The 16680-nt window shown below is 43.6% G+C and overlaps 1 protein-coding gene across 1 annotated transcript in view; it reads left to right on the top strand.

Moving 5' to 3' along the window:
- PDILT (protein disulfide isomerase like, testis expressed) overlaps nt 1–13958 on the top strand; it is a 46253-nt gene extending 32295 nt beyond the window's left edge. Inside the window, exons 7-11 of the mRNA XM_040257463.1 lie at nt 3128–3325; nt 6638–6758; nt 9481–9659; nt 12750–12839; nt 13591–13958. Of these exons, the coding sequence (XP_040113397.1) occupies nt 3128–3325; nt 6638–6758; nt 9481–9659; nt 12750–12839; nt 13591–13821 (819 nt within the window). The 3' untranslated portion in view covers nt 13822–13958. The remainder of the gene's footprint in view (nt 1–3127; nt 3326–6637; nt 6759–9480; nt 9660–12749; nt 12840–13590) is intronic.
- The last annotated feature ends 2722 nt before the right edge of the window (nt 13959–16680 follow it).

Raw genomic sequence — 16680 nt, 5'->3', positions numbered from 1 at the left:
CAAGGTAGATTTCAACAATATGTGAACTGAGAACTTCCAGATGTTCAAAATGGATTTAGAAAAGGCAGACATACCAGAGATCAAGCTGTCAACATCCTCTGGATCATAGAAAAAGCAAGAGAGTTCCAGAAAAACATCTATTCCTGCTTAATTATGCTAATTATGCTATGTGTAGATCTCAACAAACTGGAAAATTCTTAAAGAGATGGGAATACCAGACCACCTGACCTACCTCCTGAGATACTTGTATGTAGGTCAAGGAGCAACAGTTAGAACTGTACATGGAACAACTGACCAGTTCAAAATCGGGAAAGGGGTGTGTCAAGGCTGTATATTGTCACCCTGCTTATTTAACTTACATGCAGAGAGAGTACATCATGAGAAATGCCAGGCTGGATAAAGCACAAGCTGGATTCAAGATTGCCAGGAGAAATATCAATAACCTCAGATATGCAGATGATACCACCCTTATGGAAGAAAGTGAAGAGGAATTAAAAAGCCTCTTGATGAAGGTTGAAAGAGGAGAGTGGAAAAGCTAGCTTACAACTCAACATTCAGAAAACTAAGATCATGGCATCCGATCCCATCATGGCAGATAGTTGGGGAAACAATGGAAACAGTGACAGACTTTATTTTCTGGGCTCCAAAATCACTGTGGATAGTGACTGCAGCCATGAAACTAAAAGACGCTTGCTCCTTGAAGTAAAGCAATGACAAACCTAGACAGTGTATTAAAAAGCAGAGACATCACTTTGCTGACAAAGGTCCAGAGCTATGGTTTTTCCTGTAATCATGTATGGATATGAGAGCTGGACAATAAAAAAGGCTGAGCACCGAAGAATTGATACTTTTGAACTGTGGTGTTGGAGAAGACTCTTGAGAGTCCCTTGAACGGCAAGGAGATCAAACCAGTCAATCCTAAATGAACTCAACCCTAAATATTCATTGGAAGGACTGATGCTGAAACTGAAGCTCCAATACTCTGGCCACATGATGCAAAGAGCTGATTTATATATTCATTGAAAAGACCCTGATGCTGGGAATGATTGAAGGCAGCAGGAAAAGGCAATGACAGAGGATGAAATGGTTGAATGGTGTGACTGACTAAATGGATATGAGTTTAAGCAAACTCCAGGTGATGGTGAAGGACAGAGAAGTCTGGCATGCTGCAGTCCATGAGGTGGCAAAGAGTTGTACATGATTGAGCTACTGAACAACAAGTTGCTAAGTCATGTCTGACTCTTTTTTGACCCCATGGACTGTAGCCCTCCAGTCTTTTCTGTCCATGAGCTCTCCCAGCAAGAATACTAGAGTAGGTGGCCATTTTCTTCTCCAGGGGAATCTTCCTGACCCAGGGATCAAATGCACATCTCCTGAATCATCAGGCGGATTCTTTACCACTGAGCCACCAAGGAAGCATAATTGCTTAGCCATAATTCTTCTAGATTAATTTTTAAATTTATCTCTTTAATCTAGATGAAATTTATTTTGGCATATATCAAAAGATTGAGGTTGTGGATTGCCTTCATCCCATTTAGCAAGCTTGTTGAATGTCATTGATTGATTTTGCTCCATTTTCGAGGCAAAGTTATACAGTTGTATAAATATTATTCCAACAGGTCATGTCCCTTATCTTGTTCTCCTCTAACAAATGTTTATTGAAAATATACATGGTTTTAACATGTCTACTTTGTTTTTCACTCTCTCCCCAGCACCTGGAAGACTGACACACAGTAGGACTCTTAATATTTTGAATCATGAATGACCTGAGAGTGTCCAAATCCAGGGTCTTCAAGAGCCTCTAAATGGTCTCCTTCTTCCACACTTTCTTCTTATCTACAACCAGAATTGCCTTTTAAAATTATCACCATGTCACACTCTGGCTTATTATCCTCAGCAACTTCTCATCTCTTTCATATCAATCCTCAGCTCCTCACTGTAGATCTGACCTTATCTCTCACCATCTCCCATGATTCTCTCCCTCATGGTGCTGTAGCCACTCTGGGCTGCCTCTCTGTTCTAGAACACTATAAGCATTCCCCGTCCCTCCACCCAGGCCTTGTCAGTAACAGTTTTCACTGCTTAAATAAGTGCTCCCCTGACTAGTTACTCATCACTCAAGTCCAAGCTTAAATGTCACCTCCTCAGATATGCTTCCTGACCTTCTTACAAAATGTTGAGCCCCTATGTCACCCTATCTGTGCAGTCACTCTCTCACAGTGCCCCAGTCTCATTATCCAGTTGGCACTCACTCATTGCTATCTAATTGATTAATTTCTTTACTCATTTCTTGCCTGTCTTCTCCAGTAGAACGTGAGCTCCTTGAAGGCATGAATTTTGTCTACCTTGTATTCCCAGTACTTAGTAAAATTCCTAGTAGCCACTCCACAAATAGGTGTAGAATGCATGGTTGAATGAGTTATGAGTTTCCTAGATGGAAGAATAATTTAGAATAATAATGAGTTGACATGTACTGAGCAATTTTCTACCTCCCAGTCACTGAACTAAGCATTTTATATGCAGCCTTTTCATTCTCACAGCAACCCTGTAATGTGGATACTATTATAATGATCACTTTACAGATAAGAAAACTGTAGCACATAGAGGGGACATTACTGTTTTGCCCAAGGAATTGAGATGAAAGCTCAGGATCTCCCGATTTCCTGCAGTTGTATGAATGCTGTCTTGCACAAGGATGATGAAACCAGGATGACAGCTAATGCCTGTCTATGCAGTGGAGTTCAGGACTGCATCTGATGAAAAGGAGCCTTTACAGAGATGCTCCATAGACGCTGCTATTTACATTTCATTAAGTGCCTTGCCGGGCTTCCTTGGTGGCTCAGACAGTCAAGAATCTGCCTGCAGTGCAGGGGACTCGGATTCAATCTCTGGGTCAGGAAGATCCTCCAGAGAAGGGAATGGCTATCCACTCCAGTATTCTTGCCTGGAGAATTCCATGGACAGAGGAACCTGATTACAGTCCATGGGGTTACAAAGAGTCAGACACGACTGAGCAACTCAAACTACTACCACTACAAGCACCCTCCCATAGCTTCCCACAGTTTCTCTCCCTCACCCTCTCCATACCTCCAGTCCAGACAGACATGGGTTTCATTTGATTTGGCAGATCCTTTTCATCCTTGTGGATACAGATGTGCCCAGAAATAGACGTGTCTTCAAATACTTCCAGATCACAGAGGTCGATGTCCCATGTATCCAAATCCTAAACTTAAGCTCCGATGCAAGGTACAAAATGCCTTTCGAGGAAATAACCTACGAAAACCTCCAGAACTTCGGCCAGAGCTTCCTGAATAGAAAGGCTAAGGTAAGCCCATCCTTGGATAATGATTATTCAGAACCTCAAAATCTCTTTTGGCTGTGCTGGGTCTTCATTGCTTCACTTAGGCTTTCTCTAGTTGCAGTGAGAGGTGGCTACTCTTCGTTGTGATGCTCGGGCTTCTCATTGCGTTGGCTCCTCTTATTTCCCAACACAGGTTCTAGGCAAGCTTGGATTCAGTAGTTGTGGTGCATAACCTTAGTTGCCCTGAAGCATGTGGAATCTTCCTTGACCAGGGATCGAACCCACGTCCCCTGCACTGGCAGGCAGATTCTTATCCACTGTGCCACCAGGGAGGTCCTCAAAATAATTCTTTTTCTGTCTTTCTGCTGGCTTTGGTCATCTGAATGGAAAGGTCAGTCTTACGGTTCTAGTGATAAAATACCTGCATATCCCTATCTCAAATCTATTCAACTTTTGTTATGACCTGACCTTATAATTCCACCATTAATTCGTTATTCTTAAAATTAAGACATTTTCTCTATAGGAATCTCCAACTGAAATGAGCACTCCCAGCCTGGCATCCTGTCAAAGTAGGTTCTTATTCTTCTTTCAGACTCTAAAGTGAAAGATTTACTTGGGCACAGGGTAGATGCTTGCCTGGGGGAGAAGATGGGGTGGCATATATGGAGCAATCAGGACTTAACCTCAAAGACTTTAGGGACTAAGGAGGAGAGGCTTCAAAAAGAGGGCTACAAACACTATGTTGCCCCATTAAATAACCACCTGCTTTTTATTTAGCTCTTGCTATATCCTCAACCACCCTTCTGAGTTACTTCCTCCTGAGTTAGGTGATCATATTATTTATTTTTCCAAATGCAGATACTTTTGAGAGTAATGGGAGCATTCTTTGGAAGTATTCTAAATGGCAGGAATAAACTGGGACACTCCAGGCAAACAGGAATGTATGATCACCTTATTTTGGAGCACTCCCTCTACTTCTGTCCATCCCCCAACAGACACTGCTTCCTCTGCAGCCTTCTCAAATGAAAGCTGATTTTTCTTTTATGTACAGCATTATCACACACCAATTGATAAGGCTGGTGTCCTCCATGCCACTTCTAAACCATTTCTCCTTCTTCTGCTTTTAAAAACTCCAAATTCTTTAGATTCCATGCCTTTGGACTTTAGACCACCAGCTCCTTCCTCCCATGGCTGTCCTGATCACTTCCCTTTCACTATCTGAGGATGCAGACATGCCCTCCACCCCTATTCTGTCCTCATTTATAGAGATGTCAATATCCAAAACCCTCATCTCTTCTCCAGCAATGGTGTATCCATGCCCTCTCAGCCACCTGCTCTTATTTCCATACTCTAGAAATGGCAGCCCCTCTGAAAGCCTGATTTCACCCTTCCTGTCCCTTCAGTTGCCTTCTCTAGTAGCCACATGGCTACAACCCCTTACCGTTTTCGTGGCTCCAGTCTCCTGATCTCATTTCATAATCCCTTTAGTGCCCTCCTTTGTTAACTTGGATTCCATGTCCATTGCTCTGATGATGATTCCCTTAAATCCTCCATCCCTTCCACCTTCTACCTCCTCTACATCCCATAGCATTTCTCAGGCAAAATAACAACTCCAGTTGAACCCATTTAACTTTCCTATTGATTCCAGGCCAATCCTGGAGAAAAAGAACATCACTCTGAGACAGGCTGGCTTCATGGAGTCAGAAATCAAACCTCCTGTGGGCTCTTAGAAATGTTCTGATATTTATAGAAATTTCACTTAATGTGTTCATTCTCTTAATCTTGGAGTCTATTTCTCCTCAACCTCATTCTTGCTTTCAGTCTGAGCTGAGTATTCTAATATATCACTAAGAAAATCAAAGGTTTAAGACAGGGGCCCCTCATTTCCTATCACCACATCTGCAGATCTGCTTGGAGCTCTGCCTGTCCTCTCTTTCTCATGCTGGCTATATCTCAGGAGGTGTTTGTCTTCCTCTCAAGGACCAGCACATACTCTTGTGTTCTTAGAACAAAGAGGAGTATCTTTCATCTGACCTATAAGATGTCATGAGTCTGATCTGGCCCATTGCTAATTCTCCATCATTTTCTCCATTTCCCATCCCTCACATCCAGTCCCCATTCTTTTTATGCTCCCTCACAAAGAATCTTCAGGTCCTTTCCAGAGGTGGGGGTAGAGATGAGGGAAGCTATTGTAGGTGCCAAGGCTGGTGAGTTGGGCAAAGACCACACAGCAAGGACTTGTAAGCATATTAAGGATTTGGTATTCTAAGAGCAATGGGAAGCCACATTTGCCTGGTGAAAGTAGAGCCTGCTTTTAGGAGAATAAAGGTGTGAAGAGGATCAGGAGGAGATAAAGAGAAGACACTGTTATAACAGTGACCTAGATGAGAGATGAAAGCTACCTGGCCAGAGTAGTAGCAGTGCAGACAGAAAGGTGTGAATTCAAGAGATATTCAGAAAACAATGGTTGCAAAGAAAAATATATGTTCTGAGATTTTTCATTGCCTCCTTCAAAGACAAGCAAGAACTGAGTTCATTTTTTCATTTGCTTACAATATTGACTGAAGTCTCATGATGTACCAGTACTCAGTGGTACTCAATGTTAAGGGAAGAAAAGTCCTTTGTGACATTCCATCCGCTGAGAGAGGGGCACATTAATCACATAACCATAAAATAAATATAAATGATAAATAAGTGATACAGGAAAAGTACCAAGTATTATGAGAATTTATAAAAGCAGGGCTGTGACCTAGTCTGGGTGAGAGTCAGGGAAATCTTCCTTTGAGATCATGCTGAAAGACAAATCTGAGTTAGAGATAATTCTGATAGAGAAGGGAGCATGGGAATGAGGAAGTGGGCAGAAGGCTAGCCCTTTGAGTGAATAGACCAGTGTGGCTAAAGAAAGCAAGGAAAGAATGATGAGCATGGAAAAGGTGGCAGGAAACAAAGTATAATATATATTTTATAGGTGACATAAATGATCCAGTTTGATTCTTGGGATAATTGAGGACAGCTATATTTTTGGGAGAAAGGACATAGACTAGTTTAGATGTTAATGATGTGAAACCCGCTCTCATCTAAGAACTCTAAGAATCATGTATTCGGAATTCTGGAATCCACCCTGGTTTGGGACTTTGCTGCCTTCTCAGCCCTCTGACTCCAGTGCCCTGGACAATCCAGGTTGCACATTTAGCTCATGACCTTTCTTAGCATTTCAAATGCTTTCCCAAGGCTGCTGTAAAAACAAGAGAAAATTTTCTGTTGTTTCCAGCCGTGGTGGGGACCCCAACTACCCATTTCTGGAGGCTGTTAAAATGTCTCAAATGTATTTCCTAGAAACATCTATCCAGTGAAGAAATTCCAAATTATTGGGACCAGGGGCCGGTTAAGCAGCTTGTTGGGAAGAACTTCAATGTCGTCGTGTTTGACAAGGAAAGGGACGTGTTTGTGATGTTCTGTGAGTATCTCTGTAGAGGCGGCTGGAGGCGGTGGCTCTAACATTACTTTTTCAAGTGTAGGTTCCTGAATTCTTGGGTACCAAAATCTCCAAAACCTATCAAAGCATCATGCCAAGAATGGTCTTCAGACATCCATAGTTTGGATCAAGATGCTATCAGCTACAAAGTAACTCCCCCCCCAGATCAAATCCTTGAAGTGTGTGGAATACCTTTCACATAATTGAAGCCTGTGGCTATTTGTAACAACAGTAATACTGATGGCTAATGCTGATTGAATGCTAGATCTACCAGGCCTGCGCCGTCAGTCTCTACTTTATTGTTCTCACCTTGCTGGTGCTAAGCTGCTAAGTCGCTTCAGTCATGTCCGACTCTGTGTGGCCCCATAGACGGAAGCTCACCAGGCTCCCCTGTCCCTGGGATTCTCCAGGCAAGAACACTGGAGTGGGTTGCCATTTCCTGCTCCAATGAATGAAAGTGAAAAGTGAAAGTGAAGTCATTCAGTTGTGTCCGACTCTTAGCGACCCCATGGACTGTAGCCCACCAGGCTCCTCCAGCCATGGGATTTGCCAGGCAAGAGTACTGGAGTGGGGTGCCATTGCCTTCTCGTAAACAGAGTCCCAGGGAAGTGAAACTTTACTAAAGTTATGCAGCTAGTGGGTGACCTTAAGTAAGTAAGGGATTGGAACCTAGTCAACCTGAATCCAGTGGCTACACGGGTAACTGCTGTACCAGTATAAGTTAAGTAACATCAAATAGCCCATATTTAACACACCTGAGTTGGTGCAACCAAAATGAAGACTCACGCCATGCATGTAAAAGACCTGGAACAGTGTCTGGCATCTTGTAAGCGCATGATAAAAGGCAGGTACTATTGCCATTATTTCCCCTGTTATGATTATTTCCAGTGTTCACCCAGGGACTGTTGCTCTTCCTGCACTGTTTCTGATTTGCATGTGAAAGCCAAAGCCAAGGGACCTTCTTTTTCACCCCGAGACACAGAGAAGGGTGGCAATGCAGTGACTTCAGATACCTCTTTCATTTAACAGGAGGAGTTAATATTTATTGAGCACTGATGAGTTTGCTGTTTATACACCTACTCTCATTCCTCCTCTAACCAAGCCTCTTAGGAAGGTACAGTGGATTTGCCCATGATACAGATCAGGGAACCTAGCCTCAGAGAAAAGAATTACTTTACCCCAGATCACATAGCAAGTAAGCTGCAAGATTAAAAGTTCAAATCCAGGTCTGTTGCCATCATTTCCTAGAGGGTGAAACAAGGACTGGGTTACATTATGCAGGCCTTTAAAACTCTCATTGAAATGGACATTCATGCATGGAGCCAGGTGTTTATAGTCTGCATGGCTGAATAACCATGATCCTTTTAAGTGAGAGGCTGGGGAGGCCTTTCTTTACTCATTTGACACTGGGAGTCTTGAGAATGCTCACTTGGTTTTGGTAAAAAACCAGAGCGGTCTCATTTTTCTTGGAATCAGGGTTGTCATATTAGCCTCATGACTATAGCCATTAGGCCCCCTTGGGTTCCAACCCAGGGCCTGTTGATCTCCAGGGAAGCTGCCAGGATACAGCCAGAAGAGTAGATGATCACAGAGGCACTCGGTCTGTAAATGGAGGGATAAGCATCCAAATGTAATATCCAGGGACTTTGAGCCACTCCCTGGACAAAGCCAGAATCTTTAATGGAACGACCAAGGCAAGGTTGTTTCCCTTCCATGCTGGAGCTGGTCCCGATTTCTCCCCGTAGTTCCAGGTGTCTGGACTATCCACAGAGCTTAAGGAACTATCTGGAGGGAAGTCCAGTGTCTCTTTCCCAACGATAATTGTACTTAGCTCAACCTCATGTTCACTTCCTAGGTGGACTCTCCTCCATGGGACTGAAAGGGGTATGATACAATGGTCACAAGTCAAAGCAGCCTGTCTGCTAATCCCACTTCCTCTGCTTAAATCACTAAGTGACCTTGAGCTGTAAGCTTGACTGCTGTTAGAAAATTCTTGTGCTCTCTCTCACATACACAAATACACATACTATTTGGAAGAACATAAATATTTTTTTCTTGGTTTGGTTTTCCTCTTCAGCTGGATGGAAGGAAATGTTAAAGGGAAATCAGAGAATAGAAGAAAATGTCTCAACATGTTAATGTCTGAATAGAAGGAGGACTAGGTTATTATTTTTTTTCTAGTTTATTTAGTGATGATCAGATACTATAGCTGAAATGTAAGATAACCTAAAAGTGAAACCTGAAAGTGAAAGTTGCTCAGTTGTGTCTGACTCTTTGTGACCCCATGGACTATACAGTCCATGGAATTCTCCAGGCCAGGATACTGGAGTGGGTAGCCATTCCCTTCTCCAGGGGATCTTCCCAACCCAGGGATCAAACCCTGGTCTCCCACATTGCAGGTGGATTCTTTACCAGCTGAGCCATGAGAGAAGCCCAAGAATACTGGAATGGGTAGCCTACCCCTTCTCCAGCAGATCTTCCTGACCCAGGAATCAAACCCAGGTCTCCTGCATTGCAGGTGGTTTCTTTACCAACTGAGCTATCAGGGAAGCCCAAGATAACCTAACATACTATTAAAAGAGACAGGGAGTGCAATTTACACGGCAGCAGACCATTAGTGGAGCACGGTGATGGTGTCTATGGGGGAGTGTGGCTTTCAGGGTCTTTATGAGTGTGAGCTTGAGTGATGGCCCTTCTTTTCCAGATGCACCCTGGTCCCAGAAGTGCATGGTGTTGTTCCCAGTGTTGGAAGAGTTGGGCAGAAAGTATCAAAACCACTCCACAGTCACCATTGCCAAGATCGACATCACGGCAAATGACATTGAGCTGACGTACCAGGAACGGTACCCCTTCTTCAGACTCTTCCCCACTGACTCTCAAAAAGTGAGGGGCTCTTGGGATTCACATAACTGGAAATGTTATATTATTGTCAAGGACTCAGTTTCTCTCAGTCTCCCTCTACCTTTTACCAAATCAACTTCATTCTCAGCTCCAACTCTTATTATCTTTTCATATTCAAGTTAGAGAAAAATTTCCACTAGCTTCCAGAAAATTCCCAACTCAGTCTGATTGGGTCCCCCTAACCCAATCACTGTGGTAAAGAGGATGCTGGTGTTTTGATGGTCAGGCCTAGGTCAAATGGTTCCCTCTGGTATTAGAGCTGAGCTTCACTCAGACTACATGGAATCAGTCACCATGTGAGTATTGGGGGTGGGGTGGTACAAGAAGAAGGAAGATTTCATGATGGAGACAATTAAGTACTTTACACTTTGGTTTTAGAGCCGTTGAACATCACCAGTGTTCATGGAATACATACTTCATGCTACTTTGGTATGTGGGGAAGAACATCAAAGAATCACAACCAAGGTCCCTGGTCCCAAGAAGAGTATGATTAAGTGTTGGGTAAAGTCATGGAATGTGAAGTCAAGTGGGCCTTAGGAAGTATCACTGTGAACAAAGCTAGTGGAGGTGATGGAATTCCAGTTGAGCTAGAATTCCAGTTGAGCTATTTCAAATCCTGAAAGATGATGCTGTGAAAGTGCTGCACTCAATATGTCAGCAAATTGGGAAAACTCAGCAGTGGCCACAGGACTGGAAAAGTTTTCATTCCAATCCCAAAGAAAGGCAATGCCAAAGAATGCTCAAACTACCGCACAATTGCACTCGTCTCACATGCTAGTAAAGTAATGCTCAAAATTCTTCAAGCCAGGCTTCAGCAATATGTGAACCATGAACTTCTAGATGTTCCAGCTGGTTTTAGAAAAGGCAGAGGAACCAGAGATCAAATTGCCAACATTTGCTGGATCATCGAAAAAGCAAGAGAGTTCCAGAAAAAACATCTTTTTCTGCTTTATTGACTATGCCAAAGCCTTTGACTGTGTGGATCACAATAAACTAGAAAATTCTGAAAGAGTTGGGAATACCAGACCACCTGACCTGCCTCTTGAGAAACCTATATGCAGGTCAGGAAGCAACAGTTAGAACTGGACATGGAACAGACTGGTTCCAAATAGGAAAAGGAGTACGTCAAGGCTGTATATTGTCACCCTGCTTATTTAACTTATATGCAGGGTACATCATGAGAAATGCTGGGTTGGAAGAAGCACAAGCTGGAATCAAGATTGCCAGGAGAAATATCAATAACTTCAGATACGCAGATGACTCCATCCTTATGGGAGAAAGTAAAGAACTAAAGAGCCTCTTGATGAAAGTGAAAGAGGAGAGTGAAAAAGTTGGCTTAAAACTCAACATTCAGAACACTAAGATTATGGCATCTGGTCCCATCACTTCATGGCAAATACATGAGGAAACAGTGGAAACAGCGGTTGACTTTATTTTTTGGGGCTCCAAAATTACTGCAGATGGTGACTGCAGCCATGAAATTAAAAGATGCTTACTCCTTGGAAGGAAAGTGATGACCAACCTAGACAGCATATTAAAAAGCAGAGACGTTACTTTGCCAACAAAGGTCCGTCTAGTCAAGGCTGTGGTTTTTCCAGTGGTCATGTATGGTTGTGAGAGTTGGACTGTGAAGAAAGCTGAGTGCCGAAGAATTGATGCTTTTGAACTGTGGTGTTGGAGAAGACTCTTGAGAGTCCCTTGGACTGCAAGGAGATCTAACCAGTCCATCCTAAAGGAGATCAGTCCTGGGTGTTCATTGAAAGGACTGATGTTGAAGCTGAAACTCCAATACTTTGGCCACCTGATGTGAAGAGCTGACTCATTTGAGAATACCCTGATGCTGGGAAAAATTGAAGGTGGGAGGAGAAGGGGATAACAGAGGATGAGATGGTTGGATGGCATCACTGACTCCATGGACATGAGTTTGGGTAAGCTCCAGGAGTTGGTGATGGACGAGGAGGCCAGGCGTGCTGCGGTTCATGGAGTCACAAAGAGTTGGACACAGCTGAGTGAACTGAACTGAACTGAAAGTCATGGTATAGCCTCATCTCCAAATGCAATTGGCATTAAATAGGGCAGATTCTGGAGGGCAGATATGGCTGGAAGTCTTCATGAAAATATGACACTTTGAAGAATGGTAGGGATTTAAATCAGAAGTGTGTGACTTATAAGTAGGGAGTATAATGTAAACAAGGGGGTAGGCAGAAGGCTAACCACAGAGCTTTGAAAGAGATATCATCCTTCTGGTGTAGAAGATGCGCATGGAAAATGAAGCTAGATTGAAAGGGTGGATGGACCTGGTTCAGATCTTCAGTTATCTGAAAAGGAGTTTAGACAGCCAGAGGGCAGTAAGCAGTTTCCTAATCTTTTTAAAGACTGAAAAAGGAAAGGAAGCTAGTGATAGCTGAGCAAGAACATATGCCAGACACTTTGTAAAACAAATATTCTTATTCTTTAGTAATAAAATAGCATATATATAGTGTTCCTGAGTCGGGCATTGTTTTAAGTGCCTTTTGCATGTTGTTTGCGACCCCATGGCCTGTAAGCCCACCAGGCTTCTCTGTCCATGAGATTTCCCAGGCAAGAGTACTGGAGTGGATTGCCATTTCTTTTTCTCCTGGGGCTCTTCCCAGCCCAGGAAGAGAACCCAGGTCTCCTGCATTGCAGGCAGATTTACCTCTGAGCCACCAGGGAAGCCTCCTTTTCACACAGTAACTCGTTAAATCCATATAACAACATCATGAGAGAGGGACTGTTATTATCTTCATATTACAGTTAAGGAAACTGAGTCATAGAGTGGTTAAGCTTCCAGACAACACTGCCAAGTGGTGAAGCCAGAGTTTGAGCTCCAACAGTGTGGCCCCATAGTTCTTGCTCTGAACGACTACATCACAGCCCTATGATGGAGGATATTTCATTATTCTTATGGTAATGAAAGCTCAGAGAAGTTAAGGAACTTGCTCACTGCACTTGGGTTGTTAGGAATTTGACTCCAGATTTGTCTGTGGAGCAATCCCTGAGTATCCTTCAGGAAGAGGCTACCATTTCAACTCTGCTCCATTTTCTTCCTAGGCTGTACTGTATAATGGTGAACATACCCTGAAGGGCTTTTCTGATTTCCTGGAAAGTCAAATCAAGATTCAGATTGAGGATAAAGATGAGGTAAGGTGAAACAGCAGTACCCTAGACCATTCTGTCCCACACAGAACTATCAAGAACTCAATAGATTAGGAAAGAGGGTGCCAAGAGTTCTATAATCTTGTGGGAGAGAATGGAGGTTGGATGACTTTATTTCAAGGACACATGCTATTAGAAAGGCAGAGTTGAGAAACACAGAAGGACAAGGTCTCACACAGCTCCCAGGCTGCTTCCCTAGGTCCACTATTCTTGAATGCTTAACCACATGTCCTGATGGACTCCTGTGCCCTGGCATTGTTCTACACTCTCCATTCCCTCCTAATTCTGTCCATGCCTCAGTAAGGCCATCTGCTGGAAGGGGTCATCTGTATTAGTTAGGACGCTTTCCATTGCAAATGTCAGAAACTATAGCTCATCAAAGGTGGGTGGATTCTGAAGCTCAGAGTCATTTTCTGTCTCCCCATCTCTGTTTTCCACTGTTTGCTTCATTCGCAAGCAGGCACTTCCCCAGGGAGGGGCAGTGACTGCTCCACAGCTCTCAGTAACACCTTCTCAGCTTGCAAACAAAGTATTATTAATAATACCAGGTCTTTAGTAGTCCTAGCACATGTTCTGGAGCGAATCTCAGTAGCCAGGCCTGGGGCAGCGGCACCTCTGGGCTTAGAGTAGTGAAAGGCTGATAGGCAATACAGTGACAATTACTGCATAATTCTTGCCTCTATTTATTTTTCCTCCTCCAACGCTTTCTCCCTCCCTCTCTTCTTTTCTTAAATAGCTACTCTCTGTTGAGCAAAGTGAAGAGACAGAAAAGGAGGTATTAGCGGAGGAAAAGGAGGAAATTTTTATGAAGAAAGAGCTACCAGAACAGAATTTGCCTGAGCTGGAGAATGTGACCAAGCTCGAAGGGCCAACTGAGCTGAAAGAAAAGGCTGAGGAGGAGAAGGTAGCTGAGCCAAAGGAACCTCCAACACAGGCAGAGAAACCAAGAGTGAAGGAAGAACTGTAAGGCTCTCCAAAGCCAGGAAGAGAGGGTGCCCATTTTCCAGATCCTGGCATCATTTTCTGAGTTGATCTACTCCAAATAAAATTCTGTGACATTGTGGTAGGTGGGTGGAGGCTGGATAATAAAAACCCTTGAATGTCTTTGGCCCTGTGTTACTCATTACCTTTTTTCTGCTTGGTGTTGCCTTAGAAGAGCTGTTTGACCTCAAATTCAGATAGGGCTGCAAGGAAAGCCATAATAGTAACATTAAATGAGTGTTTACAACATACTGGGCATTCGCTTAGTTCTCACAGCCTCACTGAGAGCTAGGTTTCATCATCCCCATTTTACAGATGAGGAAACTGAGGCAAAGAAAGGTTGAGCAACCAGGCAGGATCACAAGGCTAGAAAGCCCTTGAAATGTGATTCTTGGCGATCTCACTCCACAGATGGTGTGCACATCACCATCACCACTACCACACTGGGATCCCCAGAGAGGGTGGCTGATGTTTTCAAAGAGGTGGAATAATCTTTTTATGCTTCATTTTAGCACAGTAGGAAAGAGATTTGACCCAAAATCTCTCCCTAGTCTTTCATATCTCAAAATGACCCATTCTCATAAGCAACCATATGCTAGGCTAACCCTCAAGTCCCTTCTTTCCTTTTATTACCATAAAAGTAACTCCACCAAAACACGTGACTCCTCCTCCTTCCTTCCATGTGACTCCATCCACTATTCTCCATCTCCAGCCACCAGTCTCAGCCACAGAAGTCCTCTAATTGGTCCCTCTGCTGCTGCTCTGTACCTCCAAGGCCCCCCCACATACATACACACAATCCATATTCCCTAAAGCTGTTAAAGTGATCCTTTTAAAAGCCAAGTCATGAGAGCTCATGGTACTACCCCACTTTTCTAGTTTCTAGTGGCTACCTGCCATTCATGGTTTCTTCTTCAAAGAACGCTGACCATTTGTTTCCATCCTCACTTTTCCTGCTTCCTCTGACTCAAATTCTTCCTGCCTGTCTCTCATAAGCACCACTGTAATTGCACTGTGCCTGCCCAGATAACCTCATCTCAAGATGCTGATCTTAATTATACCCACAAAGACCCTTTTGCCATGTAAGGTAACATTCACACAGAGAAGGAAATGGCAACCCACTCCAGTGTTCTTGCCTGGAGAATCCCAGGGACGGGGAAGCCTGGTGGGCTGCCGTCTATGGGGTCGCACAGAGTCAGACACGACTCACGCGACTTAGCAGTAGTAGCAGCAGCAGATTCATGTTGCTGGTTTGTGACATTCACTTAATTCAGGTGTAATAGACCTTTGATAAAAGGAGAGCATAATATTTTAGGGACTAAAGTCTACGCAAACCACCTGGGCCTCTCCACAGCCTTCCCATTATGTAATGCAAAGGCTGATTGTACTTAATCAGGCCTCAATGGCCTGTGCCCCAGTCTCTCCTTCCCCAAACCCGAGCCTGTCCACATCCAGACTAAGCAGGGAACAGCCTGCGGCCCTGGAACTCACCTGAACCAGTTGCCCTGGCAGGAGCAGGTGTTAGTATTCAAGACACGATTCCAAGCTCACCTGCTTCAGCCTTAAAGCCATGTGGCTGCCAGTTGAAGGAGGGGTCACCGGGCATTTCTAGGAAGTCACATGGAACTAAATCAGAGCTCCTGACTGGCCATGAGCCAGAAAATGGGTGTGCTACTTGCCTGTCCCCCAGATGCAACTGAGGCCTTAGGCAGTGGGGGCTCAGATTGGTGAATACAGTATGGGTAGGTGGGGCAGGTGATGACTGTCTGTTGGGAGGTCATTAGAGCATACAGGGAGAGAAAGACCTTTAACAGAAGGATCCTGTCTCTATGAAAGGAGAGGGGATGTGGAAGATGAGGCCAGAGGCAGGTAGATGGAGATGTGGGAGGCATGGCTTAATGATTCCAATGAAGTTGCCATATCCTCATCAAGTGCGTGGGACTGGTGGGGGTGGGGAAGGGTGGGAAGAACAAAGACTGGAAAAATAGCCAGTTAGAGAAATATACCACAAGATGATCTAGCTGTGTTGAATCAAGGTGATGTTTACTGTTTTAAAATACAGATTTTATTATAATTCAGGCCTGACAAAGGCAACAGATCAGGAGATAACTGTCATCAAAAGATAGTTTATTATACTCTCAGATCCTAAGAGGAGGGTATATATCATGCCGTGAGGGGGGCACACAGGAAAGTGCTAGGGTTGGTCAGAAGGCAGAGGAAGCAAGGGGAAAATCTGACTATAACTGAAAATGTAGCCTTTATTGTGGTTTCCATAGGAAGGGACAGAAGAGGCAAGGTAAGCAGGTTTAGGATTGGCTAGTTGGAATAATGTCAGTAGGCTCTGGGACTTGGAAATTGTCCCTAGTTATCTGGTACCTGGTCCTGAGTGTGCGCCTGACAGAGGAGAGCTTGGGTTTTGGGCTCTAGACAGGCTGTTTTGCGTGTGAAAGGCATGCTCTCGGGAATATTATATTCCTAGAGATAGCGAGGTATATCTCCAATTCTACCTATCTCCAAGGCATTAGTTCACCCTCAGTGGGACAGTCCCTCCAGAATCACCAGTTTCAAGATATAAAAGCATCAAACACAAAAACTTGAATCATGTGGTTGGTTATTAGACTTAAGAATAGTCTCATATCCTGCATCAGATTCATGTCAATCTATGCCAAAACCAATACAGAATTGTAAAGTAAAAATTAAAAATAAATAAATAAATTAAAAAAATTAAAAAAAAAGTTAAAAAAATAAATAAAAATAAAAAAAAAAATTAAAAAAAAAAAAGAATAGTCTCAGCCCAAACTCCCTATTTTCCTACCCAAGATCTCTGCCCAGACAACTTCAGGAG

Source organism: Oryx dammah, unplaced genomic scaffold, assembly GCF_014754425.2.
Source record: "Oryx dammah isolate SB20612 unplaced genomic scaffold, SCBI_Odam_1.1 HiC_scaffold_2, whole genome shotgun sequence".
NCBI classification, from domain to species: Eukaryota; Metazoa; Chordata; class Mammalia; order Artiodactyla; family Bovidae; genus Oryx; species Oryx dammah.
The sequence above is the reverse complement of the archived record's forward strand: the minus strand, read 5'-3'. Positions and strand labels throughout refer to the sequence as shown.